At 55.1% G+C, this 21,833-nt stretch overlaps 2 protein-coding genes across 2 annotated transcripts; one reads left to right on the top strand and one right to left on the bottom strand.

Annotated features, from left to right (window-relative positions):
* Nucleotides 1-1,083: 1,083 nt before the first annotated feature.
* VOLCADRAFT_88877 (uncharacterized protein) lies at nucleotides 1,084-13,568 on the bottom strand (the record flags this gene model as incomplete). The annotated part of the gene is made up of 22 exons (XM_002948431.1): nucleotides 1,084-1,266; nucleotides 1,879-1,985; nucleotides 2,234-2,348; nucleotides 2,566-2,646; nucleotides 3,036-3,154; nucleotides 3,434-3,599; nucleotides 3,785-3,844; nucleotides 3,885-4,052; nucleotides 4,404-4,406; nucleotides 4,669-4,728; nucleotides 5,672-5,686; nucleotides 6,335-6,658; nucleotides 6,879-7,223; nucleotides 7,459-7,625; nucleotides 7,856-7,970; nucleotides 8,564-8,821; nucleotides 9,765-9,834; nucleotides 10,462-10,535; nucleotides 11,110-11,471; nucleotides 11,888-12,000; nucleotides 13,017-13,139; nucleotides 13,507-13,568. 22 exons carry the CDS (start codon nucleotides 13,566-13,568, stop codon nucleotides 1,084-1,086), a joined length of 3,090 nt encoding a protein of 1,029 aa, XP_002948477.1.
* Nucleotides 13,569-16,805: 3,237 nt separating this feature from the next.
* Nucleotides 16,806-21,375, top strand: VOLCADRAFT_88876 (uncharacterized protein; the record flags this gene model as incomplete). The annotated part of the gene is made up of 9 exons (XM_002948561.1): nucleotides 16,806-16,965; nucleotides 17,985-18,034; nucleotides 18,333-18,475; nucleotides 18,803-18,868; nucleotides 19,447-19,498; nucleotides 19,661-19,662; nucleotides 19,927-20,106; nucleotides 20,893-20,960; nucleotides 21,209-21,375. The coding sequence occupies 9 exons, from the start codon at nucleotides 16,806-16,808 to the stop codon at nucleotides 21,373-21,375; spliced, it is 888 nt and encodes a 295-aa protein (XP_002948607.1).
* Between the last annotated feature and the right edge of the window lie 458 nt (nucleotides 21,376-21,833).

The following is a 21,833-nucleotide window of genomic DNA, read 5'->3' as shown; positions in this document are numbered from 1 at the left end:
ATTTACCGCCCATGGGCCCCCCAGCTCTTACGGACACCCCCACACTTGTGTGGAACTTGTGCGGACTAGGCTAGTTCCTATCAGTCCACCGCCGGGGCTAGGGATGCCTCGAGGCAGTGTGGTTGTTACAGTGGGCTCCAGACTCACAAAGAGTACAGCCAGCGGGCCAGCAGGCCGTGCACTGCACCTGATACGATGAGGGCAAACAAGACTCCCACCCAGACCAGACAACACAAGTCACCTAGACATCCAAAAGCAAATCCAAGGCAGGGCAGGCTCAGAACCCGCAACCACAGGGGAATTTGCAATTAGACTCCCCGATTGGCGAAAGTCCTCGGAACCCCACCAGAAGGCCCATAAGCAAATATTGCTAAGAACTTGATGAGATACATTAAGCAAATACTGATAAGAACTAGATGAGGCCTGAGTGAGCTTGTGCGTATGAACAGCTACATTGCATTGCTCAGACAGCTACATTGCACTGCTCAGACAGACGAAGCCACATAGGCCGCAAGCCACTTCAGCATAGTTACGCCTGCGATCGGCCATAGCCCGCAGACGCGGACGCCGCAAATGCTATCTGTTTACACCCTACAGGCGTGGTTCACGTACGTATTCGCGTATATAGAATTTCATATAGAAATTTTGCGTGTTCCTTGCGACTTGCGACTTGCGACTTGCGACTTGCAACTTTAGCAGTACCCGCAATTTGTTATGCAAGCAGTCACCTCGCACCCGCAATTTGTTATGCAACCAGCCATAAGCAGCCCCTCGCACAATCGTGTCCGGTCGTACTGTGCGTAGTGAGATGCTGTGGTATTGTTCTGGAGTGATTCACGAGCATGCCGAAAAAGGAATGGTCAAGAGGAATGGAGAAGGTTGAATGCACCAACTCGTACAATCACCGATTAGCCAACGTCTCTCGGAGATCAAGTAAGGGGAGCAGCGGAGACACCCATTTCAAAAGAAGACATTGCTTTATCTTTATTGTATAGCAGTAATCCAAACATAGGCCCGCGGGTGTACCGTACTCCGAAAGTTCCGGTGAGACTACATGTGTCGAGAGACGTGGGATTGGATGGCTTATAGACTCCGCCAAGGAACCTGAGATTGACAGACAGTCATACTGAGCCTGAGACCCGGGATTGACCGACAGGCTGACGAACGTGCGTTGCATTTTTTGTGGGTCTTGAACCCTGCTAGTCTCGTCATGAAGCCCTTCTGCGTGTCTCTCATAATCATTTTCTCAGACTGACATGTTTGTGCCTGGTGCAAGTGGCGGTGAGCACCCGCTTCGACTCATGTTGTACCGGCCCTTCATTCCAGCTGTGTCTTACAATCCCTGCGACTAGTGATCACCGCCAGTTTGATGACACAAGAATGCAGTCTCAGGGCTAGCCTGTGACTTTAAACGCTTATCTGCATGTCTGAGCGCACGAAGCCACTGCTGTCACAGTCAGAAATGTATGTAGTGAAGCCATAGCCACCGCATGTACTACACACATTTGTACACACATCTACGTATGTAGGTACTAGGTGTCGTTCTTCTGAGCAAGCATTTCGCTCCTATGTTGACTTCCTCCCAGGGGGGAACTTCCTCCCAGGGGGGAACACACAGAAAAAACGAAGCGTACATATCTCATGTGTACGACATCCACATGTCCATGTGCACTACCCTTCAGCAAATCTACAACTTCAACAAGAATTTCCACTACTTGCCTATTTACCAGATGAACCTATCTATTGCTTTCCTGCCAGATAACATCACATCCTGCTCATCTGGGCCCTAATGATCCCACCCTCCCCACAACCAACTAAACTAAGGTTGCTCCTGTGTGCATCCTCAATCCGTGTGCACCACCCAACCCCATGCCTCACCATTTCCATCTCGGGGCTCAGCTCAAGCTTTTCTAAACCTCTAGTTGCATACCCGTCAGACGCCATACGGGACCAGGCCCCAGCCACGTTAACAGGCTGCAGGCTCCCTGCATTCAGCAGCCAGCAGCACCAACAGCCGCTGATGCAGCTGCTCTGCTACCACTGGCCACCCCGCAGCCACAGGTCGAAAAGTCACAACCTGCTCACGAGCGCATGCTAGCAGCAACACACATACCTCCCTGGCAAGTCGCGCCTCGTCCTCCTCCCCCCCTCCTCCCCCTCCCCCTTCTCCACCTCCTCCTCGGCCTTACTAACGCCTTCAATAACACTACATCGACATGCTTTCGCAACCCACCATCACCCGCCAACCCTTCCGTTGTCTTGACCACCTGCACCGATGCCTTCGACATCTCCTCTTCCGCCTTCACGTGTGTTGGAGCTGTTCGCATCAACACCACCAGCATGTGCCGCTACAGTACGGTAGCATGTGCCACCACACGTAGCCATGTCGTACAAATCACTGCTGCCAGTAACCGCAGCGCTGCTAGCCGTGTTGCTCCATCATATGCATGAAGCCACTCGCGCAGCAGCGGCATGAGACGGCTCGCATGGCGTAGGGATGTAAGACCCAAGCCGACCAGAAGGTGATTCAAGGCAGGCATGAAGGCGAACTGCGAGCCGCCGTACAGCCACGTGCGCCTGACGTTCCATTTCTGTAAGCAGGTCGGCAGCCAGGCCGTGATATCCGGCGGACCGCGGATTCTTGCTCTGAAGACACAGAACAAAAGGAATGGATGGACGCGACGAGTTGAAAAAGTAAAAGAAGGAAGAGGAGGAAAAGGTGAAGGCAGGGAGCAGCAAGAGCTAAAATCGCGTTAGTTCATCATGACACCTGGCAGAGCAGCTGCTGTGATGACAATGAGGATTCAACCCGAACAAACGGTGAAAAACTGGTAAAAACGGCAAAACCAACCCACACTCCGGCCAGCCAGCCAGCCAGCCCGGCTCCAGTTCGTGGGCTGACCAGGGCCTGACCCAGCCTAGGCCTAGCACGGCCCCTACATCCAGGAGTCAGGTCGGGACTCCAGGACTCAGTACCCGGCCCCGCCACCGTTGTGCTTCCTGCACGCAACAGAGAGAGCCGATGCCGTACGTACCTCGATGCGCCGTACAACAGCCACCGCCGCCGGGCAAACTAGCGACCACAGCTGCTCATGGCAGCCCACCACCAGCTGCCGAGCCGCCTCCAAAAGCAGCTCCCGTTGCCACTGCAGGTCTGTGTGTGTGTTGGAAGGGGGGTGTTGCAGGGGGGGTGTTGGGGGCATGGTGGTAGTTGTAGCGGTGATGTGAACATATACATACAGACGTATAAAGTACGCTTACATTCGCACATACATATGTACACATATTCCAAAATTGGAAGCTAACCCTTCAAGGAGGTCATGCGCACACACATGCACGCTTCTTAACACTACCCGCACTACCCCCGACACTATCACACCATCACACACACACACGTCCTATTCGTCAAGGGTAACTCTGTGGAAGCCCCTACCCGCCGCCAAGCACTCCGCTGCGACGGCATGCAGCGCCGCCACGCCGTACTGCGCCACCCCTGGAGCGGGGTCGTCAATGCAAGCCAGCAATGCGGGCAGTGCCTCCCGCAGTACGACGCCGATGAAGGGATGTCGACAGCGCATCAACAGCCAGGGAAGGGGCATCTCGCGGGGTTGTGGGGAGAAGCGGTCAAGACCCCGGGCATGTCAAGCCGCTTGGAAAACACCCGCAACGTAAGCCGGCAGCTTATGTTTGCGGGTTGTTCTCAACCGCCAACCACAACCGCTGCCGTACCGGCAACTGCGAACAGTGACGCAGGCGCAGTCGTTAAGAAAGCTCCAATGCCCACCTTCCTTCCACATGCACGACATGGCCCTAACTCGCTCTTAGTGTAGCCTGATACCTGGGCCTGTGTACGGCCGTATAGGGCCCTCTACCAGGCTCTGCACGTGACGCTGTACGACAATTGGTCGGATGCGCGCATACAGCAGCTCTGGAAGGCATGCCGTCAAAGTATCTTGCTCCGAAACTACCTCTGCCGGCAAAAGTGCCAGCGATGCGGCACCTGCCGAGGCGCCGGCGGCGGCCGAGCCACACAGCGCACGTGACGGTGGCGGCTGCGGCCGCACCCGGCGATGCAGCGCCGCCAGCAGCGACTCTGCAGCGGCGGCGGCGGCCCAAGGTGTAAACAGTTCCCCCGGCGGCGGCGGCAAATCGGGATCTGCCGCCGCCGCCGGTGCCAGCGCCGGGGCGTAGGTGGCACCCAGCAACACAAGCTCCGGAACCAGGGTCCGTTGCTGCTGTCGCCATTCGCCGGCTAGCAATCGCTCCTGGCTAAAGCGGGGCCCGCTGGGGCAGCTGCCGCCACCGCTGCCGCCACCGCTGCCGCCACCATTGCCGCCACCGCTGCCACCACCGCTGCCACCAATGCTGATGTCGCCATTTCTGTCGGGCAGCTCCTCACTTACCACCTGAAGAGAGAGTGAGAGAGAGTGAGACAGAGGGTGAGAGAAAGAAACATCCCCTCAAGTCAGAGATTGAAATCCGGGCGGCAGGCAGCAGGCAGGAGGAGGAAGAGGTGTACGCCTCCCTAGCCGATGGAGCACCCTCCGCGAGCAGAGTGTTAGCCTGGCGGGCGGCGAACTCACTAACCTACTGTTCGTTGACGATGTGTCACTGGTAGCGACAGGGCACGATAGAGCAGAATGCCTTCTGGGGCTACTCGAAGCCTACTGCAAAGCGACGGGTATGGCTGCGAATGCCGCCAAGTGCGAGGTCCTCATTTTTGGGGCGCTACGCGTGAGCGGAAGCGGCGTATGGAAGCTGAGTACCGGTTAGGTGGGGCGGGGTTGCGGGTGCTGACCCGCAACGAGACGGCACGGTATCTCGGGTTGCACTATGGCCCAGGAGTGCAGTTCTCAGCATGCACCAAGCAACTACTCACAGCAGGGAGGCGGGCCACGTTTGGGCTCAGCACCCTGTGTCGAGATAAGAAAACTACCACCCCCAAGCTATGTATGTCTCTCTACAATACACTAGTTTCAACGGTGTTTTCTTATTGAGCGCAAGTTTGGGGACCTGACTTCATAAATGTGAGTTTTGAAGGTGCTATGACTAATCCCATGGTCCAGGAACAGCATGCATACGTGCGATCTGTAGTTGTGGCGAGGAGCCCGACTATGGTTTCCCTATACCGCGAGCTGTCACAGAGGCCGCTCCAGTTCCATTGGACCAATCTTGTACTTAGGTTTTGGAACTCTGTGGTTAAGAGGCCGGGAACGCTGTGTCACCGGGCATTTGTCGCTGACCTGGAGTTGGCACTTGGGGGCGTCACTGAGTGTTGGGCAAGCAAGGTACTAGCCTTTCTTACTAGCTTAGGAGCGGAACCCCCCACTAATACGCGCGGTAATGATCTTATAGCGTACTACGCCACCCTTAAATTGCCAGTTGAGAGCATCCTTAAGGTATTTGCCAAGCGGCTTGATGCACGGTGGGAGTGCCCGAATACCTTGGGTGACCCCCATAGGGTTTTCCCCATAGGGATTACCGGGGCCAAGGCTTGTCGCTACATGAACTGGATGGGAGCTGCCCCGCCTAGGGGTGCGCGTCTCGATTGGTTGGAGCACACTAAAGGGACCATGCCCTAGCGACTACATCATGAACTCATGCTTTTTCGGTTAGGCTGTTGGGAGTTAGAGGTTAATAGGCCTAATGGGCGTGAGCGCACCGTGCGTACCTGCAGGCTTTGTGACTGTGGAGCGGTTGAAGATGAGTTGCATGTTTTCGAGGAATGTCCCGCTTACAAGAGCATACGGGCTAAGTATGATGGTGATCTAGTCTTTAAGGGGCGCAGCATGCGCACCGTTATGACTGAGGCGCCACCCCTGGCATTGGCCAGGTACCTCTCGAAGGAAATTTGGCAGGCCAGGCATGTCGCGCTGAGGCGCTTCACCCTGAAGCGGACGAGGGAGAATGAAGATGACCTCCCGCGTATTCACATCTATCCCAAGACAACGTCCATGGCCCCCCCCGGCTTTTATGGACACACCCGCACTTGTGTGCGGAACTTGTAACTTGTAACTTTACCAACTTTGTAAATAAAACCGAACACAACCGGATATAACAGCCAACGCCAACGGTCAGTAATCCGTAGCTATTGGTGCAGATATGAGAGTAGGCAGGCTTCTAAGTTCAGGCGGACGTCATCATGGGATGAGAAAGTGAGAACCCTCCTAATGGTACCCCCACAGAGCGAACCCCCACTGCTGCATCATCCGTGTTTCCCCCCCTCCTCCTCCTCCCCCCCCATGTCCCTCCCCTCCCCCCTCTCCCTCCTTCCTCCTCCCCCTCGCCCCTCTCCCTCATATCCACCATCACTTCCACTACCACCCCCACCCACCTGCACCAGCGCCGTAATGCGCCGCATCAGCCTCGCCAGGCGCAGCGCCACCGCTGGCTGTGATGCACCCAACCAACCTCCAACAGGAGCCCTAGTCGGAGGAGGCGGAATCAAGTTACTTCGCCACGTCGACGCCGCCGCCGCCGCCATCATCCCGTTAACTCCTGGTGATGCCCTTTGTCCACATACATCACCTTCACTGCCACCGCCGTCGACAATTTGTCTGTCGACGACAAAGTCTCTGCTGCTGCCGACACCGCCACCGAGCTCACCGGGCTGAGGGCTGAGAGCCACAGCGGCTGACTCCGACTGGCTCAGCAGTGCCTGCGTAAGTATGTATGTATATATGCATGTCATAAGGGGACGAGGGGAGATTGCTCGCGCGGATGCCATGACAGCGAAAACAGGAGTGTAGTTCGGGAGGCGGGTGTAATGTGTGGCGGGTAATTACGTCGTACATGTACGACATTCATTTCGGCATACGATGTGTGGGGAGGACCCTTCTGCGCCAGCAGCAGCAGCCGCATCGTCGTCGTCGTCTCACCCACGTCTCACCTCCACTGCCGCCAGGCAACCGGCGGGGCCCATCAAGCAGCTCAGACTGTAACATGCGGATTGCCGCAAGGCGTCGCTGATACAGGCGGCCAAAGCGGTCATCTGCTCTGTCGTACCGACCGGTGCTACAGCCCCGGCCTCCCAGCAGGGCTTCCGCCGCAGCGGATTTCACGGTGGGTATGGTTTCGGCTGCTGCTGCAGCCAGGGCCGCCGCGGCGCCAATGGCGCGGCAGAGGGAAGCGGCGGTGCGGCTGCCACCGTGGCCGCCACCGCCGCTGCTACTGCCGGCCCCCATCAGGGGCCCTTCCGGCTCGGCGGCGGCGGCGGCGCGGATCTGGCCCCCCCCCAGCCCGGGTGTTCACCGTGGTGGCGGGTGAAGGCCGCCGCAGCTGCCCAGACCTACGGGGTAGCCGACATCGGGATCTGCCGATGTGGGGCCCAGTGGGATAGCGGGGTAGTAGAGTGGGGGGAGAACAGATTGATCAGTGGGACCCTGGCTTGGCCCTAGTGTGGAGTTCGTGTCCCTCCTCTCACTTGCCTCCCTGGAGCCCTGGCCCTTGACAGCTGACCTGCAGGTCCTTGGAGCATCCCGCCGCCGCCAACACGCCCTCCGAAACCATCTGCCACCACTCGCGCGCACTGCACCGGTTGCGGTGCGGCGCCAGCAGTGTCGCTGCCGCCAGCAGCGCCGCCGTCACGACCCGTGGGTCGTTTTCCTTCTTTGCATAGAAGCTCCCTGGGGAAGAGAGAACGCCTCGTGCAGCAGCCGTACAGCCGCCAGCCGGACCTCCGCCGACAGGGAGCGTAACCCGGGGATGCCACATACATACATACATACACAACCCAGTCGACCCGGGTTCAAATCCGCCTGCCGGCTCCTCGGGTGTTTGAGGAGTGATGAAATGGGAGGTGGCCCCCCATCTTATGGACGGTGTAGGACGTGATAATATCAACTTGCGAGCTGACCAGGAACTAAGTTGATGCGCCGTTGATCCGCTAGATTTGGTTGGATGCTGGTGGTGAGTTGCCGAACCCAACGAATACATTCTGAAGTCGGATGGGGTGACGGATTAGGGTGCCCCTCTAGCAGGGGAGAGCAGGGACTGCCCCGGGAAAGGGGGCCGCTGGCGAAGTTAACCACCCTGTAACAACATACATACATACAAACATACATACATCTATGCGTACATACGTACATACATGCGTACAATCCTCTTAAGGGCAGGCGACTGGCATAGGTTCAGGCCTGACTTCTGCTCCCGGAGTGTCCGGATTCAAATCCGCCTGCCGACCTCTCGGGTGTTAGAGGAGTGTTGAAATGGGAGTTGGCCCCCCATCTTAAGGACGATGTAGGACGTGATAATATCAACTTGTGAGCTGACCAGGAACGAAATTGTGGCGCCGTTGATCCGCTAGATTTGGTTGGATGCTGGTGGTGAGTTGCTGAACCCAACGAATACATTCTGAAGTCGGATGGGGTGATCGGATTAGGGTGCCCCTCTAGCAGGTGAGAGCAAGGAACTGTCTCGGGAAAGGGGGGCGCTGGTGAAGCTTAACCACCCTGTAATAACATACATACAAACGGACTAAGGAGCTCGCTTCAATTAAGTTGTTCGTGCACCACCAGCCTGTATACCCGTCCCTGGCCTTTGCGGGCCAGAAGCAAAAACGAACCTTGAGGCTGGACCATAGGGGTCCCAGCAGCGGCGGCACTGGCGGCGGCACTGGCGGCAGCTGAACTGGTGGCTCCGAAACCGCCTCTGCCTCCCCTGGAGCTATCACCGCCGCCGTTGTTGCCACCCTTGTGCAGCAGCAGACGGCGGCTCGGAGTGCCTGCACTACATGCCGTTGAGTACCCAGCCAAGCAAGTGCGCAGTCGTGTCGCACGGAGAGGTGATGGTTGCAGGCCGCACCTAAGGGACCTAGGACGTGCTGCGCTGCCCAGAACACAGCGTGTATTAGCACGTCGCGAGCGGGTGCGGGATTCAGAGTCCCTCAGTGTCCCTCGTCGCGAGCGGGTGCCGGCGCCTGTCCGGCGCCTGCAGACGGCTCTGTAGGGGCGTGCTCGCAGAGCAACCGCTTACGGGGTGCGGCCGCTCAGCGCGTGCACGATATCAGCCCATAGCGTCTGCTCCGCGCCAGCATCGCAGATCTCATGCGCTGGGGCCACTTTTGGGGCAGGACCCGTGGCAGGGCGGCTTTCAATTGCCGCCATGGTAGCGATTTAGACAGGCAAAAGTCCCCAGCTGAGCGGGCTTCCGGGATGTGGATGCACAGCTCCGATGAAAAATGAGAACTCAATGTAACTCAATGCGAGCCAGGGCGCAACGATGCTTTCGACTGTTTAGCTGGACCATGGCTTTGCGGTATACGGCAGCTGGATCGACTGCCGTACTCCACCGCAGGTACAGAGCGCCCAGCAGCACTGTACTGGCTGCCACCGCCTGAGGGCAACCAACCCCCAGCCCGAGAAAGGGGAAATAAGCGGGTGGGGGGGTTCGTGTGTTTGCGGTGTTTTCTCTTTCTGCACGGTTTTGTGCGTGTGTGTGTGTGTGTGCGCGCGCGTGTGTGTGTTTGTGTGTTTGTGTTGTTGGTTTGTTGCTTGAAGGGGGGGAAAGAGCACCCGCGGCTAGACATCCGGGCTGTACGTTGAACATCAGGGCTTATTGAAGGGGCGGACAGGCACGCAGGCGAGCAGGCAAACGTACAGGCAAACAGACGGTCAGACAGACAGACACAAACAGATAGACATACATACAAACAAACAAGCAAAATGGCATCCCTGGCACCTCTCAGGCCAGTCAGCTCCAGCGGCTGGTACGTCAGCATACACAAATGTATAACTCGTGCCGTACAAGCACACGTACAGACGTACCATGACGCCGTACTCCGCCATCCGGTCGTTAAAGGCGATGAACGTATTGGTCACACTCCGCATGACGCGCCTGAGCGGCGGCGGGCCGGGGAACATGGTGAACTAGAAAAACATACATACGCACATACAAACAAATCGCAATACATGGGTTTTGCATACTAGGGTTTGGCACTACTGGTAACGTGCGACCATTGCCCCCGGGAGATCCTGGGATCGATACCCATTAGGGTGAGATATTCTTCCGATGGTGGAAGGTATAGCGTCCTTACAGTTGAGGAACGGTGGTGATTTGGGAGAACCTGCGATCCGGCCAGGAATGGAGTAGGGCCGCTATCGACCCGGTAGATTTCGTTGGTTGCTGGTGGTGGGTGCGGAACCTGAGCGATCCACTGAGAAGTTGACTAGGGTAACTGGATGAGGGGGCCCCGAAATACCGGGGAAGGCAGGGTTTCGCAGGGTAGCTGCCACGGGCGAAGATATACCCCCCTGTTTCACACATCACACAAATCGCAAAGCTATGCAAAAGTTGTTCGTATGTGTGCAATACCCTTTTCGCCATTTCCTTCTCTTTGAGGACCAGCTCGGCAGTTGGATCCTTTAACGTTTTTGCGGGTGCACACGATTTCCCTCCCCTCTCCCCCCCTTTTTCCCTTATCGCCCGGGGCCCCCCCGCCCCTCCCCCCCTGCCCGCGCGCACCAGAAAACCACCACAGTCGCCAGCTCCGTCACCACGTAAATAGCGGTGCCGTACTTGTGCCATACCGCCGCTAGCTGCAGCCGCAATGCATCCCCCACGCGGCCCCTCAGGACTCCCCCCGGCCCCCCAGCGCTGCTACTGCTGCTGCTGCTGCTGGTAGTTGTGGTGGGTGTAGTGTTGGCAGCCTGGTGCACCCCCACCCCCACCCCAGGAAGGTACCGGTAACGGGGGGGGGAGGTGGGCACCAGGCCAAGGGGGCGCAGGAGGAGGGCGAGGGAAAGACAAGCCGGTTCAGCATTACGGTGGGGGTGGTGGAGGGGTGGTTGGTGGAGGGGTGGTGGCTTTGGAAGGCCCGAGGGGGAGAATGTCGAGGGGGGAAAGAAGGAAAATGGACAAAAGACGGCGAGATCTCATGAGAATCCTAAATTGCAGATATGTTTGTGTGTGTGTGTATTTCCCCCAATCAACGGGAACGCAGGGCAGGGCAGGGCAGGGCAGGGCAGGGGGCCCCGCGCACGCATACTCTGTCCGTTTGCTTGCATGTCCGGGGGCCAATGAGCTGTTGTAGGGCCCCCCTTTTTTTAAAGACGTAAACACTCCGCATGTGCACCTGTACGCCCACGCATTCATACATACATACAGACAGACCTGCGTAGACATTCGCCGTACTCTGTACGGCGGTCGTCTTGGCAAGCCTTGCATCGCCGGCCCAATAAGGCCCCGCCCTCGATTCGCCAACGCAAAACCATCAACATCGAAGCAGCGCCGTGCACCCGCCGCTGCCGCCGATGCCGCCACGGCGGGGCTGGTCGTCATAACGGCAGAGCAACTGCTACAGCTCCCAAAGCTGCTCCGCAAAGGAATGTGATGCGGCCGTAGCGGCTGCAACAGCCCTCGCCGTACAGGACCCCAAAGCGCGCCGCCGCCGCCACCGCCGCCGCCACCGATGCTGAACAAGGATTCAACTTTGGATCCTAACCCCAGACTGATTATGGCGGCTGGGCTCGATCCTGCGACGTCGGGCAGTAGCAGAAATGGTTTAGCAGCTTCGGCGCACAGGAGATTTGGGTTTCAAGTCGGCATTGAAATTTCAAGCACCCGGGCAGGTAGGTCACACAGCCCCAGACGACCGCCAGGTGTGTCCAAAATTGTCCAATTTGGAATGTTCGATTCCAACATGACGGGAAGCTCGCCCCCCCCCGGAAGTGTTCCACAACCCGCAACGTGTTCAGTCTCTTAGTCCCACGAGTTTCCAAAACCGGGAGGAGCAGGGTCGTTGTCGGGGAAGGGATGTGTGATGCTGAAGGGTGCCAAGTGCCCAGTGCTAAGTTTGAAACGTGTGCAACCCCCAACACGTGCGTGCGGGCACATGCAGGAGCCCAGATGTCGGAAAGGATGGAGAGAGAATGGAGGAGAGAAGGCGTACCTGCTGCAGCGGCTGCAGCAGCTGTCGCGTTGCCGCGCGAAATAGCGACAGAGCCCGATGATGTGAGGGAATGATATGGCTGCGATCGTAGCACAGCAGGTGTAGCGATGTTGCTTGTGGCGGGGGCGGGGGTGGGGGCGGCCGTCGGCGTTAAAGCTCTAATGGAAGGTTTTTGTGTCGCGGAGCAGACTGCGGTCAGCACTGTGCAGCTGTGCAGGGTTTGGAGGATTGCTGCGACGCCGCGAGCACCATATCCGGGCATCACAGCTGCTGCTGAGGCCGCTAGGGCTGCTGATGCTGCGAGCGCGCACGTAGCTGAATGCTGATGGGGGTGGGAGGGTAGCTCCAGACACCAGTCCAGAACCTGTAGGACAAGTCCACAACAAGAGAAGCGTGCTTCTGGAGCATGATAACAACAAGAAACACAGCGTCTATCTGACAACTGACCACACCACGTACGGCAAAAACGTGTACGGGCATACGAAGGAATGTGTACGGATGTACCTCTCTGAAGGCCTCCCCTCGGTCCAAGTTGTAAGCACAGTCGCGGCCGTGGTAGCTATTCGGGTTGCGCTTGCCGAACTCTGATGAGGCGAAAGAAACACGTGAAATATACATAGCATGATGTCAGAGCTTGTTACAAAAGCGACGAGGATTCCTGTACGGCATCGCAGTATTGATCGCCCGAAAGCTTGCTTGGAGCCGGCGGCGAATGGGACGCCCTTTAACACAAAAAAGGCAGCTTGTCAACTCCCCCCGGCTTAAAGGATGTTTTTTGCCATGCCCAAGGCTGCGATGGCCGGGATGACGGATGGATCCGCCCGGTGCTGCTCCACTAAATTGTATTCCCACTTTGCTCCATGCACCCAGGGCACCCTAAGGCCGCACATCGGACAACTCAAGCGGCTTCCGAAGTCGCGATCCGGCGCATAGTGTCGCGTGGGTCTGAACCCACTTGCGCAGGAAAGACCTACAAAGCGACATTTAAAAAACCGACGTTTAATAAAATTGCTGTCGAAAACGTCGGAAAGAAACATCCAGCTCTCAAAGCATCAAATCGTATTATTAATGTACGATATACGGCATGTTTTGCAGAATAGAAGGAAGTGAGCCCTTCCCCGCCCGCTACCTGGCTTCGAAGAAGCCCTCCAACCCCACCGTAATCATGTGGTTACGGTCTAGCTCCCGAACGAAGTCCGCCGTGGAGCTCACCCACTTCTGTTTGTACGGGTCATTACATACATACGTACAGCTACATAACAGGGATACAAACAGACATTTCACAGTGTTGACAAGGTGGCCGAGCGCGCGGTGAAAGGCGCTATTATAAATTCATGGCAATGTGAATGGATGATACTCTTTGGCAATGTGAATGGATGATACTCTTTTATGTTCTATGTATGTTCTAAAATAGACATAGAACATGTTCTAAAATAGACATACATACATACATGCACATATTGCCAGCGTTGCTAAAGCTGCCCAAGAAGTCCTTTTTTTGAAGTGCAAACCAACAAACGAGGTGATGAGGGGATAGCATTAGTTAGTCGGCGAATTCCCGCGGACATGCGGCCTCGTAGCAGCCCTTGTACCTTACGTGACGGACCCCAGGCTCTCACCTAAAACCGAAGGAAAACCCGAACACCTCTACAACCTTCAGACCCATATACACCACACCCATTTTAGTGCAATTCCTCACACGCACCCGCAATACGATGTTCCCAGGTCCGCCGGGGCGTAGCGATTGGCGGCGTAGCGGTTGTCCAATGCAGTGAATATCCCCCTCATCACATACATACATACATACATACATGCACAGACACACCCATGCAAACCAAAACTCCTTTATATCTTACCGATAATCGTGACGCGTTCGATCCAGGATGCCGTATCGCCACCTGCCAAATGTACGGCAATGAGAAAATGCTTCATGCATTACGGCAGCAACAACAATCAAAAGGCCAAACCCGCATTGCGAAACCGCTTGTTTGAGTACGTCGCTGCGAGCTGTCGTCTACATGTTACGGTGTGACATCACTCAAATACATGACGATCGCACAAGTGGACGACAATAAAGCACATTTGGCATGAGCACCTGGCTTTGGCCCGATCTTAACTGTTGTAGTGGCGAGATGTACGAGCATGCCGTACCTGACGTACGCGGGCATGCCTCCATAGTCAGGCCAGTAATTCGTAAGCACCAGCAGCAGCCTGCGCATATGCTGTTAGCCGTTAAACTTTGGATGAGCCGCAATTTAAAGCGTCGCAAATGGGATGGATGGGGGAGGGAGAAGGAGGACTACAGCATTTCTCAGTGCCGCCACAGCATAATATTGTTTTTCTCAATCATGCATGTCTAGTCATATTCTTTGCCATACATGCTGGTGCCAAAAGTACTTTTAGACCAATCGCGAGAAACGGGGACACAACGGGGATGCAGCTGGAAGTTTTTGCAGACCGCTTCTGCGCACTCGCAACGCAAGGCTTAATTCCCTGGTGAAACAGCCTGTCCACATCGAAAGTAATGTTTTCATTGTATAGCCTAGACAAACACTGTGAAAGATAAGCACTAAGTCATTCAGGGCGCAACAGAGCATAACAACGGCACTACGGAATTCCGAAGGCCGTGACCATTTGTAGAAATTTGTGGCGCTTCAGTGGTTTGACCACTACCGACTGCAGTTCTGGGGAGTTACTGCGCTCATATAGACAGATTACACACCTGATGCCTCGCCGCCCGGCTTCCTGTAAGCACCACCTCGTTGAATTTGCCTGCAGCGATGCATCGCAACTCACGTGAATGCTCAGACCTCAGGACCATTCCCCAAATTATGCCGAACCTTGGGAGACTCGGCACCCCCATCGTGCCTCGAGCTGATGCCTGGTGATGCGGCGTCATCGTGGGCATACCTACCCGGTTCCGGTTGCAGCGCGTTCCATTCGTCGGGCCCGTCACAAAACGCCCAGCATGGTAGGATTGAGCCGCCTTGCATCGTCCAAGACCTCTGTAACCAAAGGCCGTTGGTGCTCATCGGCGGCATGAGTCTGCGGGTCAGCAGTTCATCAATACTACTTCCGATTTATAAAAGAAATGAAGGCTACAGGAGTCGGTGAGCATAGGTAAATTGCAAATCCTTGCTTCTATAGGAAGCTTCTCTTAGCGCGTGGAAGGTCTGACCCACGGGCCATATAAGGATTCCTTTCGAAAATGCGATTGCAGAAAAATGGGAAAATGATATCGATAAACCAACATACCATGAGGTAATGGCAGTTTGCTCCGGCGAAATGGAAAGGATGGTCACCGGCGTAAAGCCGGATCCCCCTAACACGCACGAGCTGCATTTTTGATTTACTCAAAAAGAAATGAAAGCAAAATGGGAGGATATTGTGCATAGATCGAAGTATTGCGCTTTAAGGTGTCGCCGTACAATAGCATTTTGACCCGCATACCCGGCTGGACGACAATTGCATTAGTAGCCTTGCTGGTACTCTTTTTCGACTGAGAATGTGTTGCTTGTTCTTCAGTTTGAAGTTTTGTCTTTTTGCGGCAGATGCATGTATCTTACGAACTTGTAACTTACTTTGAAAGCTGCTTCAGGCTCGAGACTGTGAACTTTCCCTTTAACCCTCCAAAATGACCACAACCTTTCCACGAACTACGGGTATGGACTGGGGGGTAGTCTTCAGCGCGGGACGTCGGCTTTTGGACCATGGGTGACTTCAGACCCTTAGGACTATCCGCTACGTGACCAGACCATGACGAGTGCACCATCATTTCCACCGTTTAAATTTGAATCTCGACGTGCACGTATTGATTGGCGTCTGCTTCATGGCATTGACATTTACGCCATGGTTGGTTCCAGCTGCTCTAGGGCTTGAGAAGCTGGTCCCATGCGTCGTCGCAAAACCTGTGCCTTTACTGACCTTGTACAGATGCGTGACGTGGATCTCGACACACTGGAGAAAATTGTAAACATAGTCTCGTTCGGCGACATAGAGTCGGAGGACACGCGTCATCTTACGGAGCTCAATTTCATAAAATATTCCGGCTATGATTGAGTATTTGCTATACGTGCAGGATTGCCTGCAAAACAGCAACGCAGTGGGCTGCGACTGTTATTCTGCTTTGCACGCAAGAGCTGAGTTACAAATCTCCATCTGGGTCGATTGGGGGATTTCTCTTTTTTCTTACGCTAGCGGGAGCTGCGACGAAACCGCAAAACCATGAAAACCTACGAGCTCCTGGGCGTACATAAGTGATGGCAAGGGCGCCGCCGCCACAACCGCGGCAGCAGCCGTGTCGCCGCCGGCCCCACCGCCGCCGCAGCCCCAGGTGCGAACCGGGCTCTAACCTCACTAGTACTAGTCCTTCCACCTCACTCGTGTTTTCGAATGGCTCTCCTTCATCATCCACTAACACCTGATGTAGCACCTGGTTAGGTCAGCCATCATTAGTTTCACAACTGCGTGGAAAGGATCGTTCATGCCGATTGCAATGCTTTTCTTCTCGCTTGCTGTATCTCCTTTCTGTATCTCCCAGGTGGTGCGGGTGGAGCCAAACCCGGTCAATCTTGCCATGGAGGCCTTATTGCGCAAGGAGCTGGCGGCGCTGGGAGATCGGCTCGGCTAGGCGACGCTGGAGTGCCTGACGCTGCGCTTCGAGCGGGATGAGCTATATCAGGTTTGTGCCTCTGAGTCTGCCAGGATAGCCGGCGCCACCTGCATTGCTAGACGAAGTAGCTATCAATAGCAGCTGCTGCAATAAGCGGCACCACGACTTGCTTGGGCAGGGGTGCAAAGGCAGGGCGTCCTTTTCGATCAGGGACGTGGAGCATCACGGAAGGTACCATGTAGGGGATGTGGTGCAGGCGACAAATCAGACATTACCCGCTCCCTTCACATGCCCCGTGGTGCATAGATGCGAGTCACCGTAGTATTTTCTGCTGGGTTGTGCTGTGCTGTGCTTGGCTTCTCCCTGACCACCGGGGCCGCATCTGTCTGGTGCGGATGGTACCGTGCTGAACCCGCGCTGTCGCAGGCCGTGAAAGATCTGGAGGCGACGGTCAAAGCGTGCACTCGTAAGTGTGTGTGATTGGGGAGAAGGGCTTCCCGCAGAGCTGGAAGCATTCTTCTGCGGTGTCTGGGTGCCTGCATCTGCTTTCACCACTTCAGCGCTTCACCGTTGCTTTCACCGCTAATAGTCCCTTTCGGGTCGAGTGTCCCTCGGGCCTTCACTCCCACATCATCACCTGCCCTGTCAGCTGGTTAAGGACGCATCGTGTTGCACCGCGATCAGCTCCAATTGTAGGGTCGCAGCTCTCAGGTCTTGAACCGGAGACGCCCGGGATTCTCTTGTGGTGTCACACCCTGTCACCCGGTGTCACACTCTGCTGCATATATGAAAGCCTGAGACTAGGAATGCGGCTGGCTGCTCTGTCTACCCTTGTGCTTCCTGAAATCTCACAGATACGAGCGGGACGTCAAGCCCCCACGCTACTCTTCTTAGTTCAACGCCGTAATGGCTTCGATATCCTAGCTCACATCCTTCACCTGCTTCATACCCTACTTCCTTATTCTCCTTCCCCTCTACCCTGCCCTTAGTTTTTTGTAGTTCTTCTTTCCCTGCCCCTCTTACGTTTATTCTTTTCCTTTTTTAGGCACCACGGAGCTGCATGCAGATGCTCCTGGTGCGCACGGTTTGGCGGGAGCCATATGTGGCCCCGATCCACACACTGTTCTTTGTTTTTTCTTTCGTCTCTTTTTTTGTTTCGTCTCTTTTTTTGTTTTTTGTTTCTTTTGTTGTTCCTTTGTTTTTTGCTTTTTATTATTACTTCCCAAATTGCTTTCACCCCGTTTTGCTCATTGCGTCATCATTCCCTCATCCGGTACGACACTTCGCTTTGTTTTTTCCTTCCTTAAGCATTTCCTTTTCCTTAAATTTCCCTTTTCAGTCAAAATTTCAAATCAGCCAGCCAGCTACTACTATTCCTCAGCAGCATTTGCATGTCCCCTTGTCCTTTATCGCACCCGCCTCACCTCTTTGTTACCCTTTTGTTTTTGCATGTGCCTTTTGCCACTACTTCGGCGGCCTGGCCAGGTGAGTCCAAAGGGTGGTTCGAGCTTCTTTGGTATTTCGCGTTGGCGTCGGTAGGCTAGCCGGAATAGTTTAGTTGGGTCGGTCGGGTCAGTCGCGCGTTCTAGTTTTTTTTTTGGGGGGGGGTTGGGAGGAGCACTTGCATACCGGCAGCCTTTCAGTATCAGCAATGCAGCTTTCTCTCCTGGCCGGCAACTTTACTCCACTTTTACGTCAGCACTATTTTTCTCGCCGCCTTCACACTTTTTTTTACACCTACCAGTTTACGGTTTGGCTATACTATTCAGCCTTTTTTTCTGGCGGCTTAGGTAGGTAGGACTTCCAACAGCTACGTCACTTCGTCATCCCGAGGTTACAGTCGTCATCCCGAGGTTACAGTCGTCACAGTCGCCACGGATGCCTTTCGGTCAGTTCTTTCGGTTGCTACTATCTTGCCCTAGCAGCAGCTTCAATCGCGTGTGGTTCGTCTTTCCCCCACGCTACTCGCGACAAAAGTAAGTCTCTCCACCTCCTGGGTTACTATCATGGTCGGGAGTTCCCTTGCCCTATTAAGCCATGGGCTCACACTCTGTGGACCTGTACTTGAGGCCACAAGTCAGCTATCGCCCATTTATTAGCTCCACATGTCTAGCTTCACCGGGGCCTGCTATGTAACCTGTTGGGGGATCTGCTTGGGAAATGCATCTGTGACACCAGTCGCAAAATATCTGTCGCGGACTACGGAAAGCTCTCTTCTTGTGGCACTGCCAGTATCCTCTCGGCGTCCGCGAGCGTCTTTGCTTTTCATCGTGTTCAGCACATGTTGCCCGGTTGTTTTGCAGTGCGGAGGCCCTGCAGGCCGTACAAGGTTTCCAGGACCAGCTCAATAAGGCCACAGTGGAGATCACGTAAGGCGATGGGGCTTGAATGAGGGGGACTGGAAAGCACATGGCAGACAGGGGATGACCGGTTAGGGCTGGCGTGAGTAATTCGGAATGGGCCATGGGCGTAAGGCGCTCCGTGCACACATCTAGGCATGCGGGCCGTTCATGTCCAGGTCGTTCGTCTGGCTCGTGGGGCTTTCCTTTCGTTAACCTCTTCTGCACCCGCTGAGTCCTGAAAGACCGAGGGAAATCTAAGGGGTCCAGATCACAAGACAGTCCAACCTTGCTCATGCACATGCCGCTTCTCTTTACTCTGTGCTTTCCCGTTCAAAATGGGTCCCCTCAGGCTCTTAATGACGTCCACCGCATTTGTGTGGAACTTGTAATTCTTGTAACTCTACTTTTGAAGTCCTACGGGCGTGGGCCATTCACGTTTCTTCGATGCTCATACACTGGCACTGGTAGCCTCGTAGGCTAAGGGTACCATGGCGCGCATTTATGCACAGCTGCGCACAACCCAGCATGGGTGCGTGTGGCTCCCGCCTTCCTCGTTCCCAAACCCTCCGTCCTTCTTCCTGCGCCCCTTCCGTCCGTTTGCGCAGCAAGCTCCGGAACGAGAAGGAGGACCTTACAGCGGAGCTGGAGCAAGCCAACGTGGAGCGACGACATGCAGGACGAGAAGAGCCGGCTGCTGTCTGAGCTGGCAAGCAGGTATGGCGAGGGTTAATTGAACCTACTTTGCTGAGAGCGGATAGCCAACTGGGCTCGTGAGTGCGGCTGTCCCTACTGGCTGCGTGCCCCTCCATGCTACTCCAGAGGTGGGTATCTGACGGTCGGTCCCAGATGGTTTTCTCGGCAGACAGCTTTGCCTGCTTCTAGGACTGTGTGGCGTAGTACTTGGCGACAAATGCCGTAGGAGCGTCCTCACTTCACAACCGTTAATTACAGTTGGTAGTGAGTCCAACGTGCACCGTGAACATGGAGAAGGGCAGCGTCGACATGGAGAAGGGCGCGGCCAGATTACCCCAGCCTAAGGAAGGATAAGCGCGTCCCTCGATCTGGGATGTGATGCATATCCGCAGCACATCGTGTGTGCCATGTGTGCCCTGCCGCGGGCCGGCGGGTCCCACGGAAAGCCCGCGCACCAGCGAAAACCTGAGCAGCATGCTGCTGGAAGCTGACCGCAAGAAAGCGGCGATTCAGGTGTGCTATTGGGCTGGGGTGCGGTGCTTGGAAAGGGCCTTCCCATTTAGCACAAGCAGGTAGGCTTTTCAGGTACTTGGTGGACATTTTTTGCAAGGAGCTTTGGACGGGGCATGGGATCGAGGTTCACCGAAGGGTTATAGGTCATGGGGAGCGCTGGAAAAAGTGGAGCAGCAGCGATTTAAAAAAAGGCTGCGTAATGCTGTCCTAGTGGCTATGGCCATCAGTTCTCCGGCCTGAAGATGAAGATGTGTTAGGCCAAATGCTTTAATTTACCCGTTGTAAATCTGCTTGTTAATCGTCCCCCGATGTCTGTATGATGTGTGAAACAGGGGGGTGTATCTTCGCCCGTGGCAGGTACCCTGTGAAGCCCTGCCTTCCCCGGTATTTCAGGGCACCCTCATCCAGTCACCCTAGTCAACTTCTCAGTGGATCGCTCAGGTTCTGCACCCACCACCAGCATCTAACGGAATCTGCCAGATTGATGGCGATCCAACTCCATTTCTGGTCGGCTCGCAGGTTAACTTTATCCCCGGTCACCACCGTCTATCAACTAGAGGCGCAATGTCTTCCATCATCGGGAGGACTGTGTCTCTATTGGGTATCGATCCCGGGATCTCCCGGGGGGCAATAGTCGCGCCTTACCAGTGGTGCCAAACCCAATTTGTATAGTGGTGCCAAACCCATAGTGGTGGCAAACCCCATAGTGGTGCCAAACCCCATAGTGGTGCCAAACCCTAGTATGTATGTTATATGTGGCTAGATGCATGAATGAATCCACACAGAATTTTGTATCCGAGCTGTCATGGAAATTCCTCATAAGACTATACCATATCCCCACGCAGGACATCACGGAATCCACAGGCTGATGGGACGAGTTATGTACCAGAGAGGACCCACGGGCGCATCTCAGGTGAAACTATGGCTGTGCATTCAATGGATCCCGTTAGCATCCTTGTGATAATGCAAAGCTAAGAGCAAGCCTTTCCTACGAGTTGTTCTCCTGGACCCAGCCACACACAATGATGATCTGCAAAATGCAAACTCGATAAAGCACGTCATAATATGGCGGCACTGCAAAGCTCGTGAATCTTGTTCACCTTGGGTAACTTGGATTTTGCCCGTCACAAACGCACCACAGGGCCCCATGCCGGCGCCAAGGATTATTCAATGGCATGGAAGTATTTCAAGCGATCTTTCTGAAATTGAATAAGTACGCATATTGTGATCAACGATATTGCTCAGCAGACAACTTCTCCAGGACAAAGAAGCCAAAAGAATTGCGCAACATGCTCCAGTTTTCCCGGCTACAAGGTAGCACCACATGACATCTAATAATCAACTCATCCAGCAAGCCATCAGCTTACACCAGCTCTATATTGAACTGATTGCGTGGCCTGCCTCAGACGGGGATTGCATACACCAACATGAAACGGCTGTAACAGTGCAGTGCCTACTCATTTCCCTGCCGACATGGTCACTATCATTACACTGACATTGGGCAGACTATTCATATGCCTGCAGCAGGTATGTGTCCAGCAGCATGCAGCGCAGGTTGGGTTTTCCTCTGTTGCCGTTGTACTTCTTCAGCTCCTCCTTGAAATTGTTGCTGCGCTGTGAAGATGCAGAGGCCTTGCCATGTGAATAAGTGAAGTTGGAGGCCTGCAGCTTCGCCACAATGCTGACCACACCCTCCATCCTGTTTTGGCCAGCCTGTATACTGCAGTATATATTGTTGTTCACTGCACATGCCCTGCAGGCGTCTTGCAACAGATGCTGACCAGAT

This window comes from Volvox carteri (genome assembly GCF_000143455.1).
Source record: "Volvox carteri f. nagariensis unplaced genomic scaffold VOLCAscaffold_10, whole genome shotgun sequence".
Taxonomy (NCBI): domain Eukaryota; kingdom Viridiplantae; phylum Chlorophyta; class Chlorophyceae; order Chlamydomonadales; family Volvocaceae; genus Volvox; species Volvox carteri.
This window is presented reverse-complemented; position numbering and strand designations above follow the sequence as displayed.